General features: G+C 30.6%; 1 protein-coding gene and 1 long non-coding RNA gene across 2 annotated transcripts in view; one reads left to right on the top strand and one right to left on the bottom strand.

The window, feature by feature from the left end:
* The window catches only part of LOC129960023 (zinc finger protein ZIC 4-like), a 55,186-nt gene extending 50,169 nt beyond the window's left edge, over nucleotides 1-5,017 (bottom strand). The window contains exon 1 of the mRNA XM_056073031.1: nucleotides 4,065-5,017. Within this exon, the coding sequence (XP_055929006.1) occupies nucleotides 4,065-4,986 (922 nt within the window). The 5' untranslated portion in view covers nucleotides 4,987-5,017. The remainder of the gene's footprint in view (nucleotides 1-4,064) is intronic.
* LOC129960024 (uncharacterized) overlaps nucleotides 1-20,249 on the top strand; it is a 142,623-nt gene that overhangs the window by 61,362 nt on the left and 61,012 nt on the right. The window lies entirely within an intron of this gene.

Below are 20,249 nucleotides of genomic sequence, written 5' to 3'. Positions count from 1 at the left end.
TCAAATGCCTATAATTATAAACTTTCTCTTTTATAAATAATCATATATATAATTAGAAATGTGGCATCACTTGACGAATTTCGAATATAAATTTTCGTTTTATCATTCAAGCTTGAATAGTTTACACTGCATAATAGAACTGTAAATTTAAAAAGTTGATTAGAATTAAGCGTATTTCCTTTTTATCCTAAAATTCAAGAACTATAATGCAACAAATTAATTCAAAGCCCTTTTTAGTATAAAAACCAAGATAATTTTATTGGAATAGCAAAATTGGTAAGAAAAATTAATCAGATTTGTACCCAAATTAAAGAGCGTCAAAGTTTAAAGTCAAAAGGCCACACAAAGCATGAGTATTCTTGTATTAGTAAAAGTAAATGAATTTCGAGATGATTATTATACGGCTATAACTATGAAATAACATGTGTCTGGCAGTTCATTCCAGGTACTATTTTATATTTATTGAAGAATTGCACAATGTTATGTTGCATATGAACAAATTATTAAATAAGTTTTAAATTTAACTCAAAACAATTTAGTAACGAATGGTTCGTTCTAATTTACTCCTACTTTTTCTATCTATGCTTTTTTTATCAAAAACATGTTGTATTTTATGGCTTATTTTAATGGTTAGTAAAATGTGAGGTATACGGAAATGAGTAATTAACTTTTGTAATGACAATTGTAGTTGGAAAAATTATGAAAATTTTCATTAAATATTATCAAATTTGATAAAAAAAAATAAACACAATGAATTCGATAAAACAATATTTTTATTACTGAAAGTCCTTTTCTTAGTCACAATATAAATAAGACTTTATGTTTGTAAGGGTGAAAAAAATTGATGCGAAAAAACATGAGTTATTGGAGATTGACAAATTTTTTTTTGTTTATTGAAAAATTTGAAACATTTATTCGAGATACTTATATTTTCAAGTGGCGGCCAGTTTAAGATTTTCAATGAATTTAACTCTTTTAACCATGAATTTTTTCGAGTTCTTCAGCTTTAATTTCCTACGAAATAGTTTTCTAATTAATTCTTCCTGCAAAATTTAAACGAAATTTTTTCAGAGACAAATCGCGATTTAGTGTACATCGCTGATACCATGTTTGCCGGTGCAAAGATGGCAAAAACTATAATTATCTAAACATGAAGGCGATGGCAAAAACTATAATTATCTAAACATGAAGGCACCAGTTACCATCAGCAAGGCGAGAGAAAGAGTCTAAATACTATTTACCAAATTTAATGCTGCTCGTGGCTATCATTAATACATTGTATTGTTCAAAGCAAAAAAGTCCCGGAAATGAGAAACATTAAACAAAAAGTCACAACTTTTTAAATTTCGTCGAACTATTTAAATTTGTTATATGATGTTATAATGCACTATGAATGATATATTCTTATTATAAATGGGGTTACGAAGTATAAAAGAGCAAATGTAGAAATGTATTAGCAAATGTAGTTTTTCAGAATCGTATTTGATTAAAATATTTCATTGAAATTTGTTGAATAATTTTTTTGAACCGAATTTCTTTTATTTAATTAAAATTAATGATTTTCGCGTGTTACATATTTTAAATTTTCCTTCCAAATAATTTCAATTGTCTAGATGACTGAGTCGAAATGAAATGCAAGATTAAATATCTTTTTAGTAGACATATTGTAAAAAGCGTCGTTGGATTATACATAACTTTTACTAAACCTTTATAATATCCGTTATATCTGGAAAACAGTCAGTCAACTGTTTCATTAAGAACCTCAAAGTTTTGGATGCATACTTTGACTAGGAATATATGCATTATTATTATTACAAAATATGATATATACAGATAATTTTGGTCCAAAGCATAAGATGTGTGCTCTAGAAATTGTATTTTAACTTAAAAAGAATATACGCGACTTAGTTACTAATGAAAGATTATACCCATACATTACAATCAACTTTCAATTTAAGAAAAATGATGGGTAAAAGAAAGAGCAGCCCAGAATCAAATATACCTGAAACGTTTTCAATATGAATAATAAATATTATAACACAGCATGTTAAGGAAATTACAAGTTTTATCAATTTGGCTATCGATTTCCTAAAAATGCATTAGAAATAAACTGTCATTCACTATTAAAGACTGTTCTGAATTTGAACAGCAATACAATCCAATAACTTTCTTAAATATTTCAGTTAATTTTTCTAATTTTATTTTGAAAGTTTTCAATTTTCTTCTTGAAATATATTTTTTAAATTTAATTTTTGTGTCTTTTGCTTTCATAAGAAACAACGCGATTGAGACATCATTCGAATGTGCAGTATACTTGCGTTTTTTATAAAGCTCAATTATATTTGAATGAATATTTTTTAAATAACGCATCGGTGATTTTAAAAAGCTCCATAGACCTTATATTGATTTCGTTTACTTTTTTAACATCGTGTTAAAATAATCAATTTCTTCATGAGTTAATATTCAAATTTTTCTCCTATCTGATCTCAAAACATGAATGTGACGGATGAATATTATAAAGGGAGGCGGTATAAATGATATATTAACTGCGACCAAAAACTGTGAATTCCTCTGTAAAAGACCAGGAACGCAATGCAAATGCCGAGGAATTTAAAAATCAATGGAGCGATTCAAAATATTACTATTAAACAAATCCTATTGAATAACTGATAAGAAACGCTTGACGAGGTTTTGACGGATCAAATACCGAAAGCGAATATTGAAGAATTTAAAAACGATAAAGGATATAGTTATTTCAAATCTATTATTAAATTAATACCTGGTACTGCAGTGATAAAAATATATGATAAGACTACATTATAATTTCCTAATAGTTCTAATGAAAGCATATTCATTCTGAGACATTTGCATTCAATTTGTGTGATAGATTCAATCTTTTTAATCAAAAAGCTCTATGATAATTTTCTCGTATCAGACGCCTTTTTTTTGTTAGTTTTATAAAACAAAGATAGTAGATTAGGAATTAAAAAAAATAGAAACAACAATAAGATTTCCTATTTTACATTATTCATATCTGCTTTTCGTGTTTCCATCTACGAATTTTTTTAATGGCCTGTTTAAAAACAGTTATTTCTAAAAACATGAGTTCGCTGCTTCATATATTATTTTATATCTACTACTTTGATTTATTTCCAAATCATGGCAATGCAATTTTTTATAAAATTTGCTTTTATTTATAAAATACATTCTAACTAAAAAAACAAACATAAACCACTTGAATTATGAGGGAATTTTTTTTTTTGAATTTGTAGGCATTAAATGAGAAATATTCCTTTTTGCGAAAAATGTTATAATATTATACAAAACAAAGTTTGCTGAGATGAATAATATCAAAATTATTAGAAAAGTGTGATAATAATAAAGATGAAATAGATTATTTGTAATGAAATAATGCACGTGAAAACTCACCAATTGACAAGCTTCCTTTTACATTTCATTCGCTTCTTTTTATAGATATTACAAATGTATCGATTCAGATTTATCCTTTTATGAGATTGCAGAAAATAATCTGTAGAATGGCAGTCACTAAAGCAGTAGACTTAAGCCAAATTTATTTAACTACTTACCTATATTTTCCTTGTTATTAGGTTTCGGTTTACTTCTAAATGTCTGATTTTATAATTAAATTCTTACCTTAAATTTTCAAACGAAGGAAGTAATTTCTTCAAAGAATATGCGAAAAATAATTGTTTACTTACTGGACTTAAATTTGTGAATGAGGTTTTTAATGCATTTTTATACAATAGAGGTTTAAATGAAAATGGACAGACACATTAATCCACGATAAAAGCGTAGGAATTCGTTGAATATCAAGATCTTCAAAGATATTTCAAAATTCTAAAACATTGAAATTTAAATGATATTTAGTTCGTATGGATTTATTTAAGACTGGAATTTTTCGCTTAACAAATAAAGTTGCAGTATAATTTACATGTATTATTACCGAATTATCGCAATAGCACAGAAATACATCAAAAAAGTTTCAACTTGTTTACGATTTAGTTTTTCAACAATTATATAAAAGCAAGTTTTATGTTACTCACCTGTATGAGTTCTTTTATGGATTTTTAGATTTTCTGACCTTGCAAAAACTTTGCCACAACCAGGGAATGGACAAGGAAATGGCTTTTCACCCGTGTGAACCCGGATATGGTTGACAAGTTTGTATTTGGCTTTAAATGGTCTGGAATTTCTGGGACAATCCTCCCAGAAACATGCATGGTTTGTGCACTCTGGTCCGCCAACGTGTTCAACAGCTATGTGTGACACAATTTCATGCATTGTGTTGAATGTCTTTTTACAAGGCTTTCTCGGATGTGGCACATCCTGGTCAATCCAGTGACACGTTAACTCTTGTTTTATTTGCTGTCGCATATACCTGAACACAGTCATGTGAGGCATTCCGTAGCTGCCACCCATGAGTGAATCAGTTCTTGGTCCCATGGGATTAAAGGTATCTGACCGGCTATAAACATCTGTCCCAGGTAGCGATAGTCGCATTTGTCCATGATTGTGTGGATGATGATGATCAAGTCCAGAGAAAAGCACGTGAGATGAGGAAGTCGGATCAGGAACGTGATGACTATGAAGTCCTGCTGAGGAAGTGGATACGAACATGCCATGATGGGCTTGAGACCCCCCGGATAGGATAAAGTCTCTTGCGGAATAACTGCCCACGTGGTGATGATGATGCGAGTGAGGCATGCCATAGCCATTTGTTTGAGGATACTGGTGCCCCGTCTGTGGGTGATGGACCACATCACCATGCATGCTGTGTTGAGGACTTAGTTTGATGCCGCCCATGTGTCCAGAGGAATCAATGAAGGGATTGAGCATATCCGTCGCCTGGACATCCTGAGGTCCGCGGTGATGGACGGTCATCGCCTGAGAAAAAGGGAATCCGATGCCGTTGAGGCCGTGACTCATATCCATAAAGCGTAGATTCCTCTTCGCCAATTGCTCCATTCACACGGCTCAAGAGACAGACGCTCGGTGGTGGGACATTCTCTCTTCCACCTTCGCGCTCTTAACGCCGACTAAAAGTTTACAATTCCCGTACAGGAATCATGGGGGAAGGTCCGCTCGCCGAAGACCGATTATAGCTCTGCTATCCCTCCCAAATTATTGGGTCATGACGTGTGAGGAGGCGTGGTCAGGGACCTGCCTACCAATCCGGGCGGCCACCGTCCCTGCAGTGTTGAGTGTGCAGGGGGTGGTGCTCGACATGCACAAGCTGTCAATCAAATTCTCAGCTGGTTACGATCGGAGAGCTTCCGATGGCTTCTTTACCTTCCACATTCTAGGTTAAAATTGAACGCATGCGGAGACAGATGAATCCTTTTAACTCCTCAAGAACTGCGTGGAGTGGGAATGGCTCTCAGTGTAAACTAATAAGTTGAATGCTCATATAAGTGCAGGTATGCCTCGAGAAGGAGGGAAATCGATATTATTAAGGGATATTACTGATATTGTTGACTTTTCCCATACATTAAAAGATTTATTTCATAAAATGAAGTATTTTTAAAAATGTCTCTGAATGTAATTTTAAAAAAAAATGAGTTATTAAAACTATCAACAATAAAAAATATTATAAAAAGCATGAAAAAAAAAAAAAAACTGAAAAAGTTCTCCATATTAAATTTTTAACTATCATTTGATAATTGTGAGGGTCTAAAAAAATGTTTATTTACTCTTGTTTTCCAGTTGTACTCACAGAGTTTGACTAACTGTTACATAAGCAGTTCGTTACAAATATGAAAGTTTTTCAAATTAATAAAAACAAATGTATGATTTGGGCAGTTACTGGAAGTTCTATATCTTTAATTAATTTACAATAATTTTTCATAACAATTTTTTTATAAAAAAGATGCTTTCCTAAATAACGGCTCAAGGAAACATCATAATTGCAACTATTCGGTAGATAATAATCCTCAACTGCCTGTGGAATAATGAGAAAGACTAACTATCAACATTAATTAAAAATGCCGTATCTAGTGAAGTTTACTTTAATTTCAAAAGTAGTTTATTTGCGGAGTGCTGAAAAGGCGTTTGGAAAGGAAGAATCTTTTTTCCCGCCAGGTTGGAGCATCAGAGCATTACTATCACAACGAGAGGGCCTGCCTTAATAGAATTTTTATGAACTGTTGCTTAGGACGGAAAGTTAACTTTGCCTAGAGCACTATAATCAACGGATCTCATCTAAATATATATCTCTTTGCAAGAATGCATAAAATGTAATATTTATAGTAGATTCCAACATAAATCAACGAGTTCAGGTCATATATCGAAAGTTAATATACCCACATGTCAATTGATATCTTTAATGTTATATACAGCTTCATCCGTAAGTTTTATCTATAACACCTGAACCAATAGCGACCAACAATTCACATAATTCTGTGAAACTATTTAGATTCTCTATTCGCCTAAATTAATTTTTAAGTTATGAAACTTAGATGTGTATTTTTAATTCTCCATGGAATAATAATTCAACATAGAAATGCATTCTTGGTACATCCTTTATATGAAGAAAACATTTTGACAATAATTGGACAGACATTTCTTTGAAAATCGTGTCCAATTTTAAGAACGTAAAAGAATTTAGATTTTTGCTAGAAAAAGTTATTTTAAAAAATGAGTAATCTTTAATATATCATTTTATAATTTGAAAAAAATCGGAATTTGGTACAAAAAAATTTAATACTGCTTGTTAAATTTTAAATTATTATAATGTGCTAAATAATTAAGGCATGTCTAAAAATGTAATGTGATATTGAATTCTAATACAATAATACTTCTTACTGTACTGGATGGTTCATTAACTGCTCTACTTAAAGTTTTCTACAGATAATTTGATAAAAAAAAAATGAGAGAGAGAGGGAGAGAGGAAGAGAAAACTGAAGCTATGTTGTTTATCGCCTTTTCTGTGGTTATCGTATTATTTGAACTTTGAATCGTTCTGTTCGCCACATTCTTTAATCAATAGCCAACATTGAAAATAAAATAAAAAATGTAAATAATTTTTTGCATCATTGCGCAGTGAAAATAAATAAAGCTTTATACAAATTTTTAATTATTTAGTGTACAATTATTTAGTTTACAAATTTTTAATTATTTAAAATGCTTCAGAAAAATTAGTGTGATAAATCCTAACTAGCTGGATAATTGTGTGACTCGTTATTAACAGAAATATTTAATATTCATTTCAGTTTTGTTACTATTTGAAAGAATAAATCAAGATTTTCGGAAACAATTTGATGTAGCAGTACTTACTAACAGTACTTACTTATTTTTACTTATTCGATGTAACAGTACTTTATTATATAAAACTGGGAAAAGGTTAAAAAGCTTTTTTAAGAAACTAGAATTTAAAATCCCAGTAAAATTTAAATATATGTATCCAAATTTATATAAATTTCAGTTTAGGTTAGGATTAATTTTGAATTTAATAGTTGTTAAATTATTAAAGTTATGCCATGCATTCTGTGCACAAAATGAACTCAATACTTCGATGCACAATTGTTATTCATACAGAAGAATTATTTGCTGTTGAGTGAAATTGTATAAGGTATGGTGCACTTCATTATTATTCTTTGAAAAAAATCGATCGAAAAAATCGAAAAATCGATCCCCCCTCAGTTTCTTTTCTTCTTTTTATTTAGGTGCTACAAATTAGGCAAATTCTTTCATATATAAATAGATGGGCTCTTAAATCAGCTCAGAATTTAATTTTAAATATCAATATTTAATATTATTTAAAATAAAAATCTATTTCGAAACAAATGGTGTTTTGTTTTGAAGATATTTGTTTTTATCTTTGCTCTGAGATAGCGCGAATTAAAATCTGTATTTGGTGTATTTCAAAAACATGCATTTTATTTCGTCGTTCGGGAAGATAAAGTGATTTGTTATCCTAATTACGAGTTACTCAAAACACTTGATCAAAATTAAAGGTTTCAATTTATGATTTTTTTTTATTATTTTTATGCCGCAATAATTTCCTGAATAACGCTGCCATTGGAATTATTTACTGATCTGATTTTTTTTCCCTCTGAATTCATATCTTTGATTTTATGCTTGCAGCCACGCGCACACACACGCACAGCAAAATAAAATTCATGTTATCCCAGAGAAAAGACATCAAATTAAAAAGAGTATAAATGAAACAAAATAAAAACGTTAAAAGGAGAGAACTGAAACTCGTAAAGCGTTATTACTGACATTTCTGCAATTCTCAATTTTTTCTTACATTAGTGTGTGTGTGATCGCTTTTCTTTGTAGACTTGGATAATTTTTACCACAAAACTCTTTATCGCGAACTGTTGAAATGCTGTGCAAAAGGGTTTCTTTTTTCCGCACGTTTCTCCACAATTTACTAGAACACACTGCATAGTAAAAGCAAAGATTTTCTTCGTAATACCGAAATCCACTTTACAAAGGAACCTTATCTCATTTACTTTTGTCCTAGTTTTTATAGTCATCAATTCGCAGTTTACGAAAATTCAACAGATAAAATGTTTCGGAAGTTTATTTTTCGAGTAACAATCATTTACATACTGAAAAAAAAAAAAAAAGAAGAATCGTTTGCAAATCTTGTAATCTCTTTAGATTACAATACTTTCTCAAAATCAGACTTCTGGTTACCAACTGATTTTGACTCTTGACACATCGAAGGGCGAATGAATAGAATGTATTTACATAAGAAAGACGCTTCCTTTCCAAAGACAGCGCAGCAGAATATTTTTCGAATGTTCAAACTTCTACTTCTCGAAATCTCATTTTCCCTCAAACTATTTTTTGTGCTTCGAACATGATTTAAAGTAGATTCATAAATGTAAAGATAAAACAATATATCACAAGACAAGTTAGATAAAATTAATTTTCTTTTATAAGTATTGCAGATAAATGAATAACTTGTTTTCGTTTCTTGATAAACAGTGCACTTCTCTTGAAATTCTTTGGAATTCAGTAAAATTTTTCTAAGCGACCGCCTCTTCATAATGATGTTCCCTAACAATGGCCAGTTTTATTTGGCTCTGAAATTTTGGCCAACTGACTGAATGCTAAAGTAGCCCCTAGAAACTCCATTCAAGGTCTTCCGATCGGCAGGGATAGTCGTTCATTCAGTTTTAATGAAATTCTTTGCTTTCTTTTCTCAACTTTAGGGCCAAGAGGCAGGGACATAAGAGGGAGCGAGGCATACGCCCCCCCCCCCAAAAAAAAAACATGACGAAATCTAATCGAAAGTAATCACTCCTTTTTCAATGTGGAGAGGGAATGAATTTCATCCTTTGCCGAGGCGGGAGATATAAGCGGTCATGGTTGTCAGACATAGAATAAGAAGTCATTTTCGTCAAAAGCTGAGCCCTTTGACTTTTAAATTATGGTCTAGTGTATTTCTCTGTGTCGGGTGAGCTTATAAAATTGTTGTTTTAGTATGCTAACGGGAAATGAGCAAGAAAATTAACTTAATCTATCAATTGAATTATAAATAATACGAGCGAAATCCTGAATTCATTTGACTTTAGGGGGAGATTTATGCTGTTGCTCTACAATTTATAATGTTGTTCCTCTACAATTATTAATGGATCTATATGATATTTTCTGTTCCCGTTAAACAAAATTGAAAAAGTAACTCCGGGAAAATTGAAAGTTGTAAGTAAAACCAATCTTTAAATTCTTTTTTCATAAATCTTTCATTTAAGTACTTCTTTCTTGAAATAAATCTTAAAATCTGAGTCAGAAATAAAGAAGTAAACTTGTTTCGATGAGTATTTGTCTTTCTAGTCATGAAAACTCTTCAGAGGGGACAATCTGGTGTCAATTTAAGTGGGTTGTCACAGTCTCCCGACAGACGTAATTTCGTATGTCAGTTAATCTGAACGGCCACTTTGGTTGCACTAGAGAGTGTCTGCTGAAGAGAAGTTTCCCAGTATAAAGATTTTTGTAACTAGTCAAGAAACTCTGAAAAGCCATATCTTCTTATATTTGCATCTGTAAATTCTTGCAGCGTAAGGGAGGAATGTTTGGTCTTCATATTAAATTATCACTAGATCTGTTATAAGCACGGGAGAACTCATCGTGCCCTGTTACATCTTGCTTTCCTTTCTACGGAATATGAACTCAGTCCAAATGAAAATATAATATGTATGAATGTATATCTGGTGCACATCTAGTTTGATACCAGTTAAAGTATACTCATGTTGGTAATAATTTCGGGAAATAAACTCCGGGTTGGGGATAATTTCGAGAAAATTAATGTTGACTCAAGTGTCACCTTCAAAATTTGTTTTTATTCAGAATTAAAGTTTATTGTTCATTTTCTTAAACTTTAATTTACTTTACTTCACTTCGGCTTTATACTTTTCTATGTACTTAAAATACTATGTGCTTGAGAGTATGAAGTATTTTATGCAGCTTCGAAACGGAATGCTAATCCAATAAAAACAAAAATCCAAATATCTATAAGCACAGATTTATCAATAAAATGAATGCTCTTTCACAAACTTAAATGTTCAGTTTCGTATTCTCAAGTTAATCATTGCGATAAATTTTGTAATGTGTCATTTAATTAAATTAAATGAATTCTTCTTAAAGAAAAGATCAAACTTAAAATGATGTTGGGTGTGGCAACTTTTAAAACAAAAGAAATGAGATGTTTGATGAAATGAGTAAATAAATAATCAAAATACAGTTAACATGCTGTTCTGTATTGTTGTATTAAAATGTCTGTGGATGCAGTATAAGGGATAATTTAATATCACCTTATTAAAAATATCCTTTAAATTTGAAGATGAGTTATGTTTTCATTCACAATTGCATGATTGTGCAATCATACAATTGCAAGATACTTGCAATGATTCGCATATATATAATAATATATATCTTTTTCAAGATATCACTATTTCCAAAATGATATGCTTACTCCTTCCAACTTTTTGGATAAGCATTATTTAACCTGCTTTAGATAAATGTCAGAAAGTGTCCATTAGATCCAATATAAAGGATTGGCACTTATCTATACTACTAATAAAGACGTTTATATATATATATATATATATATATATATATATATATATATATATAATATGTGTGTGTGTGTGTGTGTTTGACGCTCTACGGGCCAGTCCGTTTGACCAACAGTTACCAAATTTAGAACATATGTATCTTGGAGGGTGGGAATGTGCACTTCGGAGCGATGTTTTTTTGAAAAATTTATTAGATTTTTAATTAATAAAAATTTAAGCTGAATTTTGATGTTTATCCGCGATAATTTCTGAAAATATTATAACTCAAATTTCAATTCTACAGCGTTTTAAAATATAAAAAAAAATTATCATTTTAATGGTATCAACTTAATAACTGTGTACATTTTTGATGAATTTTGGCAATTTTTAAACAGTTTTTTTGCCCGATTTCCAACAATAGCTTATATTGTTACTCCCAAATTCAAGCCGATTTCACTGTTTCAGCAAATACTTAATAGCGTGGTTTTCCCTCATTGTTGAAAATTAAGGAAGAAAGGTTCTATTTAATATCTGCGTAGCTTACAAGACAAAAAAAAAATAATAATAATAAAGTTGCAGTACCGCGAAATTTATAAGATTTATGAATCATATAACATATCTTCTAAATTTTGTTAATGTTCTTTTAACATCAAAGCGCGTTTTTAGTAGATCTATGATGTTACGGGACAATTTCCACTAGAAAGAATCTTGTACACAATACATAAAATAAGAAAGAACAATTTAAGTAAGACAATTAAAATAACACTGCTTTAATGTCAAATACCTTGCTGTAATCCTGAACATGAAGTTATATTTAAATGATTTATCTTGAATCAAATGTAACCAATATTTTTGGTGAACCAACTGGTCGCCTAAGACGACTAGTTTTTAATATTTATTTTAAAACTTAAATTATTTAGTTTCGTAACTTCGCAGTACTTAATTAATACAAGTGGTGTCAATTCAAGTTGTTTAGCAGAGTTTTCTGACAGATGTCATTTCGTATATTTTCTAATAACAATAAACGTTGTTTTACGCTGTGCTGTCACATTGCTCCAAAATGCGCCCTGAATAATAAGATTAAAATGGCGCACACTATATGAGTGTAAATTAACTGCATTATTTACTATTTCATTCGACATCTGACGAAAAGCAAAGTATTACACACACAGCCATTTTCTTAAAATTAAATTTTCTTAAATTAATAAAAAATTAAAATTTCTTAATCGGTTAATTATTAACCGATACAATAGCGTCCGTTAAACGATTCATATTGCAATAGGTCCATACTTTTATGAATAAATTGGTGGTTTTAAAAAGGATTCCATACAACAAACGCTTTTGTTTTTCTTTCCAAGCGAAAAAGCATGCTCTCGTATTTTGAAGAGATGATCATGTCAGCCGTTCTTGTTATTACCACACAGAAGCAATATCTTATGAAGATAGAGCATATCATGAATTTATTCAAATACAAGCAGTTCTGATTTTAGCATACACATATCCAACTGGATAATCTATTCATTCTTAAACGCATTCAGTGTGCTAAAAAAATAACCAAGGAGGATATAATATATAAGGATTTTATCAAATATAGAAAACAAAATGACGGGGCCATACAACATCTAAATCTTGTAATGGTTGATTGAAGATTTGAGGAAGTCAAAGTGAAAAAACTGATTATTAGAGAATTTTTTATTGTTTGTAACAAATAAAGAGAAGAGAAAAATAAAGTATATAGCACATCAATGTAGTTATTAAAATTTTTAGACTAAAAGTGAACTGTCAGAAACATCTCTAAAATAGAAAATTCGATTTACTGTTCCATTTATACGTTTTTATATTTCGGAAAGCTTTTGATGCCATCCATTGCTTATACATTGCTAGTCCATTATTAGATTTAAACTTCATGAAATTTATTGCTTTAGCTTTTTGTATCGAAAAAATAAATCGACCATGAAATTCTTTACATTTGTATTTGACATCTTTGCAGCTCTTAAAGATGCCAGCTCTTACAATAATTCAACCAGGGAAAGTTTCACCCACCCCCCTTTTTTTAAGTATTAAAAAAAAAAACTTTGAATCGCTTTTTTTTTTTTTTTTTTTTTTTTACTGAGTTTGATACAATCGCGAATAAACTGTACGCAAGACTTCGAAAAAAGTCACAGAAGAGGAGAAAATAACTTCACACATACATCCGCGTAAAACCATGCGGTGAGCATAATAGCACCTCGTGGAGAGTTGTTTGGGTGTGAAGAAAATCAATAAGAGAACCTTTGAAATGGAGGTAATCCAAGAGGATCGGGTCACCATGGGAACGGGAGGTTGGAATATCCAGTGATATGTCGAGAGAGGAGGACGAAAATGAAAGCGCACTTTATGGTCTTATAAGCACAAGACCACGCTCTTTAAGATTTATTTCTGCAACCACTTTTTTCCTAGCCGAAATATTATAATAAAAGTTTTTCTCATCTTTTTCAAAAAGCATGCTCTAGTCACGTTGAACTTCAGGATTCAGGCAAGAGAATACTGGAGTTATTGCAATTCAGCAATTCTTGAATTTAAACTATCATATGGATTTGCGATGTTTTCTTTTTCTTAAAGAAATAAAATAATAACTCCAAAATAAAGAGTGGACAAAACGCATTGTATCAGGTTTTCTCCTCCGTATCTCTCAAATGTTTCTTTTCTACATATTGTACAATAAAGAAGTTGCGTAAATACTTTTTTTCGTTACATTTAAAATGATTTTGAGCTCAAATTTCTAAATCCTAAGCTCATTTTGCTCATTTGCTTTAATAATTATTTCATTCTAAATGCTAAAGTAAGATTGAGGGGAATTTAACAGACAGTATTAAAATAATGTTCATCTTAAAAAATGTCGGAAGGAAAAAATTTTGTACAGATATCTTCATATGTTTGATCAATTATTTTCTTTTTCAGGGATATTTACGCAGTTCTGGACAGAAGTTATTAGAACAAAATTTATAAAATTTTTGGTGCATTATTACGGGCAGTGTTATATATATAAATTTTCAAAACTATCAAATTATGAAATGACAAATTGTTCTTGGAAAATCATACAATACAATCATCAAATATTATTCATTTCGCTTTTGCTTTGCTTTAATTTTTTTTCAGCTGATGCATTGTTTTTTGGGATCGTGTTTGGAATCAGTCACTAATTTTTAATTTATTCATATAACGAGGTGTGCATCCTAATTTTTAAAATTCTGTGTCTTACCAACTTGCATTTTATCAACGAAAATATAGATAAGAAAATAAGTAACAAATATAGAGAGTTTATAATATACATAACCATAATATAATTTTCCCCCTTATCGCTGGGGAAAATGTTGACATTCTGTGAAAAAGCAGGAGTCATTTTTAATTGTCGATAAAACATAATGCTTATCAACAAATACAATTCCTTTGAAATGAAGGAATTGTCATTATTTGAAATGTTATAAATGTTTACTGGTCAAAATGTTAGACCCTATTTCTACGTCATTCGAAGCAAGAAAATTAAACTGGTATAATCTATATTTTATTTATGAAACATTAACTATCTTGACATCCTATAAATTAAATGCCTTCATATACAATTATAAACTTGTTAATATAAATTACCCATAAACATGCCCCAAAATATGTTTCAAATATATTCTAAAACAGCATTCTCTTCAACATTTTACTTCGTAATTACTAATCAGAAATTCACAAATTTTTGTTAACAAGATTTTAATTAATGACAAGTCATGTTGACTGCATAATAGTTGAGTACGTAGAAAGCTACAGAAAAAGAGTATAATTATGAGTGATGTTGTACATGTTTCTATGCTTCTTCGGAATGTGAAAAGTGTGCCAAGGAATAAAACAACTTGCACTTTAAATACAGATATTTATCATATTGAATATCGATTGCTGATGTTTAAAACTATATTCTTTTTAAATAATCAAAATTCAACCACGTTAGGATGATATTCACGATTGTTTTACTAGATCTAATGTTAAACACAAGATCAGACTTATGATTGTCTTATGGCCCGTTTCTTACACACAAACACATCCGTAAAACCAATGGGAGTAATTTCCCGAAACTTTTTCATCTACTCTAATAAAAGCACTATCCTCCCCTTCTGCATAAAATTGTAGATTTTTGCCAAAGCCATGAACTCCCCGAGTGCTTAGATTTTTAAATTAGATCTTAGAAAGTTGAGGACTTTGTTTTTTTTTATTTCTAATTTAGTGAGCGTAACCAAATTTTTTATATAGATCACGTTTCGTTTTTGTTTGTTTTTGCTTTCAAATGAGCGTCTAAAAACAAACTGTTCTTTAATTTTTGGACTGAATTGTGTTTACATAGCATAATTGTTTAAGAGGAATTGAATAAAACAGCCTGACAGATGGATGACAGAAAGAATTTAAAGAGCAACTTTACAAGATAAAGATAAATTAAATTTTACTTTAAATTAAAATTTACTTTGATTAGGCTTACTCTTGGAATTATTTTTTATGTGAAACAAAATATCTGCACGCTTTTCTTTTAATAATTGGACTTTGAGTAAAAATTGGCCAAGGGAAAAGGCCAGTTTTAATTTAAAAAATATTTCAAATACATATCTGACAGTAAAATTTGAATCTTATTGGAAAGAATCATCGGTGAAAATGTATTAAAAAACTATAATGGCAGTTCTCTCATCAAACTTCCATACTAGCGAACGAGAGCCGAGGTTATACATTCCAACTCGATTGGACTCCATACACTGAAAAAACACCAAACTCCGAAATCCGATAAGCTCCGCTGCCCAAAGAGGATTAACACTAAATACATCGGTAATAATTAAACGGGATTAATAATCAAAGATAGGTAAAGTTAAAATTTATTCATTCAAAATAGTAAGTAAAATGGCTGATAGTAGGATTAAATAAACAAAATTGATTCTTTGAATGGAATTAGGATTCTTTGTTGTTGCTTTATCTCTCCTGCCTACTGTTATTTTAGAATCAAATAGAAATCCGCGGTGCTCAAGCTTTAGCGTCATCTATACGATCCTATACCGCACTTTGTTGAAGAAATCCTACTTTAAAGCTAATAAATTCAATTCACTTGCAGCTCTGTTTCAAATTAGTTGCATCGTCACATCTCTCGTTAATGACCTAAAGGCAGAGCTCATTTGTTTCTATGAGGGTTGGAGAATCCCTTTATTAGACAGTCGTCCAGGGTGCGAGATGGGCGCTATTGCCGGTACTTTACGAGCCTATTGCCGCGAAAGGAACTCTGCTTTTGGGCTGCATCATTATTGCGGAAGAGGCTCGCGTGAAAGCGGACTTTGGGCCGGATGTGAATCGGCGTCCCCAAGCAGTCCATTACACAAGGCTAGAAGGCACTTCTTGCAGAAGCAGACGATCCGAGCTGCAAGCCCATCACATCACTTCCTGACGCTCGATGATGCCGGGAATATTGCCACGTGGCACACCCCTCTCCGCGCCGTGGGACAACGACGCATAATCTACGGAAATGATGAAATTTCTTCTTGGATCGGAGCAGCTTTTCATTTCTATCGGAAGCCATGAACAAGAGCAGTATATAATTGGACGATGCATCTTCTTTGACACCAACCAAGTCAACCACCCATGGAGTGTTGGGGTGGCTAGAAATGACAGTTACTTTTTGTCTGCAATCCCCGGCATAGCACCCCTTTTTGATAAGTGTTCAGGTCGCTTCAGTCCGGAAGAGACGGGTCAAAACATATTCAATAATGAAACTTTCTACAATGGATGGCTATCAAGGATGCGAATGAAAGCCACGCTCATGTTCGCTGTTGTTGCTTTTAATGAAATATATAAAAAGGCTACGGGAGCATTAAACTGTTAAGAAAAACAAGTGAGAGAATTGTGAAGAATTCCTGGTTTTAATTTATGATAACATTTATTAAAAAATTGAAAGAATTTAAATTGTATTTCCCTGCCCTCGAATAACTGAAATGTGCTCTTTATGCTAATCCAAACGACACTATTCTATTAATTATGAATTATTCAACAAATAAATTGAGCAATAAAAATAGTATAAAAAGTATTGCTATTAACATATAAGCTCAATGAATCTATTATAAAATTTTGAATCTGCGCACACTGTGGTTTTTTAGTATCCCATTTCCTTATGCTTTTCTTTTTAAGTTTTTTTTATTGAAAACAAATTTAGCGATGGATGAGACTGAATTTTAATGATGAAAATGATATGAGTTTAAAATTTACAAGGTTTCCTCTTGCGTAGCCCACAAATGGAACGAATCTGAATAATTAATATTGTATATATCGAGAGATACTTAAATTTATCATAATTATTGTTGCATTTAGATTTTCTAATTAAATGAAGGCAGGAATCAGAAGAAATAACTGATGTATAAAAATTTCTATCCTATTATCTACTTAATATTTTATTGCTATGTAAATAAGGATTGAAAGTTAAAATATCTTATATAATTATTTTTAGTAGTTAGTGCAAAGCAGTTTGAATAAAATATCTTAAGCTAAAACTGGGATTGAACTGATCTGCGTTATAAGAATTCTTTGATTAGATTCGATATCTCTTTACTCAGTTTTGCATGTATCGAGAGCACTCTTGTCAACTTACTTCGCAAGATTCAAATATTTGCCAATTATGTCAATCATTACTGCATTTGCCAAAGCATTGCAAACTATGTTTTCCTTTTACGTGTTGAATTTTGGGAAGACAAAAACGCGCATTCTTATCTTCTATTTATAATAATCTTGAATAGGATTATAAATGCATTTTTAAATGATATAATTAAAATAAAGAAAATTTCTGATTGTAAAGAGAATGGGCAAACAGTTTTTAAAAAAATTATGAGTATTTTAAGATTTTTGAATCTTTTTCCCTAAAAATCTGTAGTTTTATATTCTCATATGGTCTGGAGATACTAGTTTCATTAAAGGAAGCTAATCTTGTCTGAAATCAGTAATGCATATTTATTGTAAATTTATTGTTCCCATTTAGTGATTTACATTATTCATTTGCCTGATCTCCTGTTTTTAAGATACTGTTATATCAGGCAAAGTATCATTTTGAATATTTACCAGTATAGCGCTGTATAATAAACTTTATTAAAGCGGCAAAGGATTTTTTTTCTTTTAAGAAATCGTTAAAAGACGTGCATGAACAAGCAGAAACAATTAATTAAAGTAATTATTCATTAAAAAAGGAACTTAAATTGCATGTATTTCATATGAATAAACGTGAAATCATATTTTTAAGCTTGATTTCAAGAAGAAAACAAATTTTATCAATGTTATTGTATGGTACTACGATTGCTTATTTAACGTTACTTACAAATGAATGTATTTTATGTTACAAATTCACAACGCTTTAATTATGTTATCTGTTTAGTTGCATCAAATTGATTGTATTTTCCCTCTTGATTAGCCATCTTAGTTCAAAACTGAAATATATATATAATAAAAATGTACAAAAAAAAAAAAAGGTAATAGAAATAATCTCTAATTTTGATACCGTTTATAGTAGTTAAAATTTCTTATAAAATTTTCATCCTTACACTAACTTTGTCAAATATTTTGCGCTTAACTTCTTCCATATGCCGTGAGTCGCATTTATATTTTTCCAAAGTCATTTTTGTAGAAAATCTATTAAACCACAATTTACTAAGATTCTGCTAAAAATTAAATTACCAATAATTAAAGGGTATAAGCAAGAACTTTACAGCGTTTATGAAAGTGCATATATAAATTGCTAAGGGTAAAAATGAAATACTTTCTGCATGGATAAAGAATCTTTGATGTAATAAATGAACCACTATTAAGACTTGCATTGAATAAATCCTCAACACATAGTAATATAAATATTTTTTGTCATAGAAAGTTGGAATTCCTCACGGAGAACAGAGGAAAAAATGCAAAATTAATGTCAAATTTTATTTTGTTTTCTTTTGAAATTAAATTTTTATATCCCATTCCAACTTAAATGCCTTAGGAATTCCGTCTTCACATTCCCAGCATGCTCTCCGAACCAAAAACTTCGTATCGCTTACAAATTATGACAAATATCAAGCAAAATAACTTACGATTCCCTTCATAGAATTTGCAAATACGTTTTTACCACAATCTATAATTTCTCTGGATTGCATTGTGTGCCTGGGAATAAAAAATGTATTCCTTTCTCCCTGTCCACAACAGTTCCTTTGAACAAGACATCTTGAAAGCTGTTTGAAAGGTCTCAGTCGCGGCGGGTGGTTATGTATACAAACCTTTGCCATCGTGAATAGGAGGTATTTTACAAAACAGGTTGACCGAAGAATCTAAGAAAGTCCTCAGTGATGTCAACAAGCAACGGCACAATACCTTCCTCATCAAAAGAAGACCGCAACGAGACTCTTTGAACTCCAACAACTATTCATCTTTTATTCGGTCATCACCTACGAGTGGGGAGTGATGAGGTATTCTGCCTCCCTCATAATTCTATTTGTATGCAATGGAAAATGCTAAAAAGTAGCATATTCGTCACATTTTTAAATTAATTAAAAAGTGTTGAGTTGAAGAATAATCTTTTGTTTGTTTGCCTTCCGTATCAAAAAGGATTTTAAAAAATATTACAGTTACAATAAGATATTTTTGATTTGCGAAGACGATTTTGAGATGCCACTACATCTATGGATTTTTTTGGTGTATTTTTAAGCTAATAAAGAGAAAAATAAGAATGATGTAAAGCGTGGCTGGGAGCACATGAAAATGCTGATATTTACTATTGGATTAAATTATTGTATCGTAAAGAAATACATCGAATAAAAAAAAATTGTAAAACAGAAATACAATATTGCTGTGGATCAAATGAATAAGTATACTTTTGAATTCTTATTTCTACATTTATGAACATTTCTGGTAAAAATAAACACATACAATTATCAAAAATGTTGTTACGAATTTCTCTAAAATATTATCAAATTATTTGCCTGTTAAAAAATAATTAAATAGGTTGGAAAGGTACAGGTATAGGTTAAAAATAAATATTTAATATGGGTTATTAACATTTTATATGATTATCTATGTTGAGGCTCTCATTTTAATACTGAAGATCTTGATCTAAAAAAAAAGAAGGGGGGGGGGGAGAAAGCATTTCTGTTTGACACATGTTTTCATTTTTCTCCAGTGTAGTATTGGGTGACTGAAATGAAGAAAAAATTTTGTTAC

Source organism: Argiope bruennichi, chromosome X2, assembly GCF_947563725.1.
Source record: "Argiope bruennichi chromosome X2, qqArgBrue1.1, whole genome shotgun sequence".
Lineage (NCBI taxonomy): Eukaryota > Metazoa > Arthropoda > Arachnida > Araneae > Araneidae > Argiope > Argiope bruennichi.
Note: the sequence above shows the minus strand (reverse complement) of the source record. Positions and strands in the feature narration are given on the sequence as shown.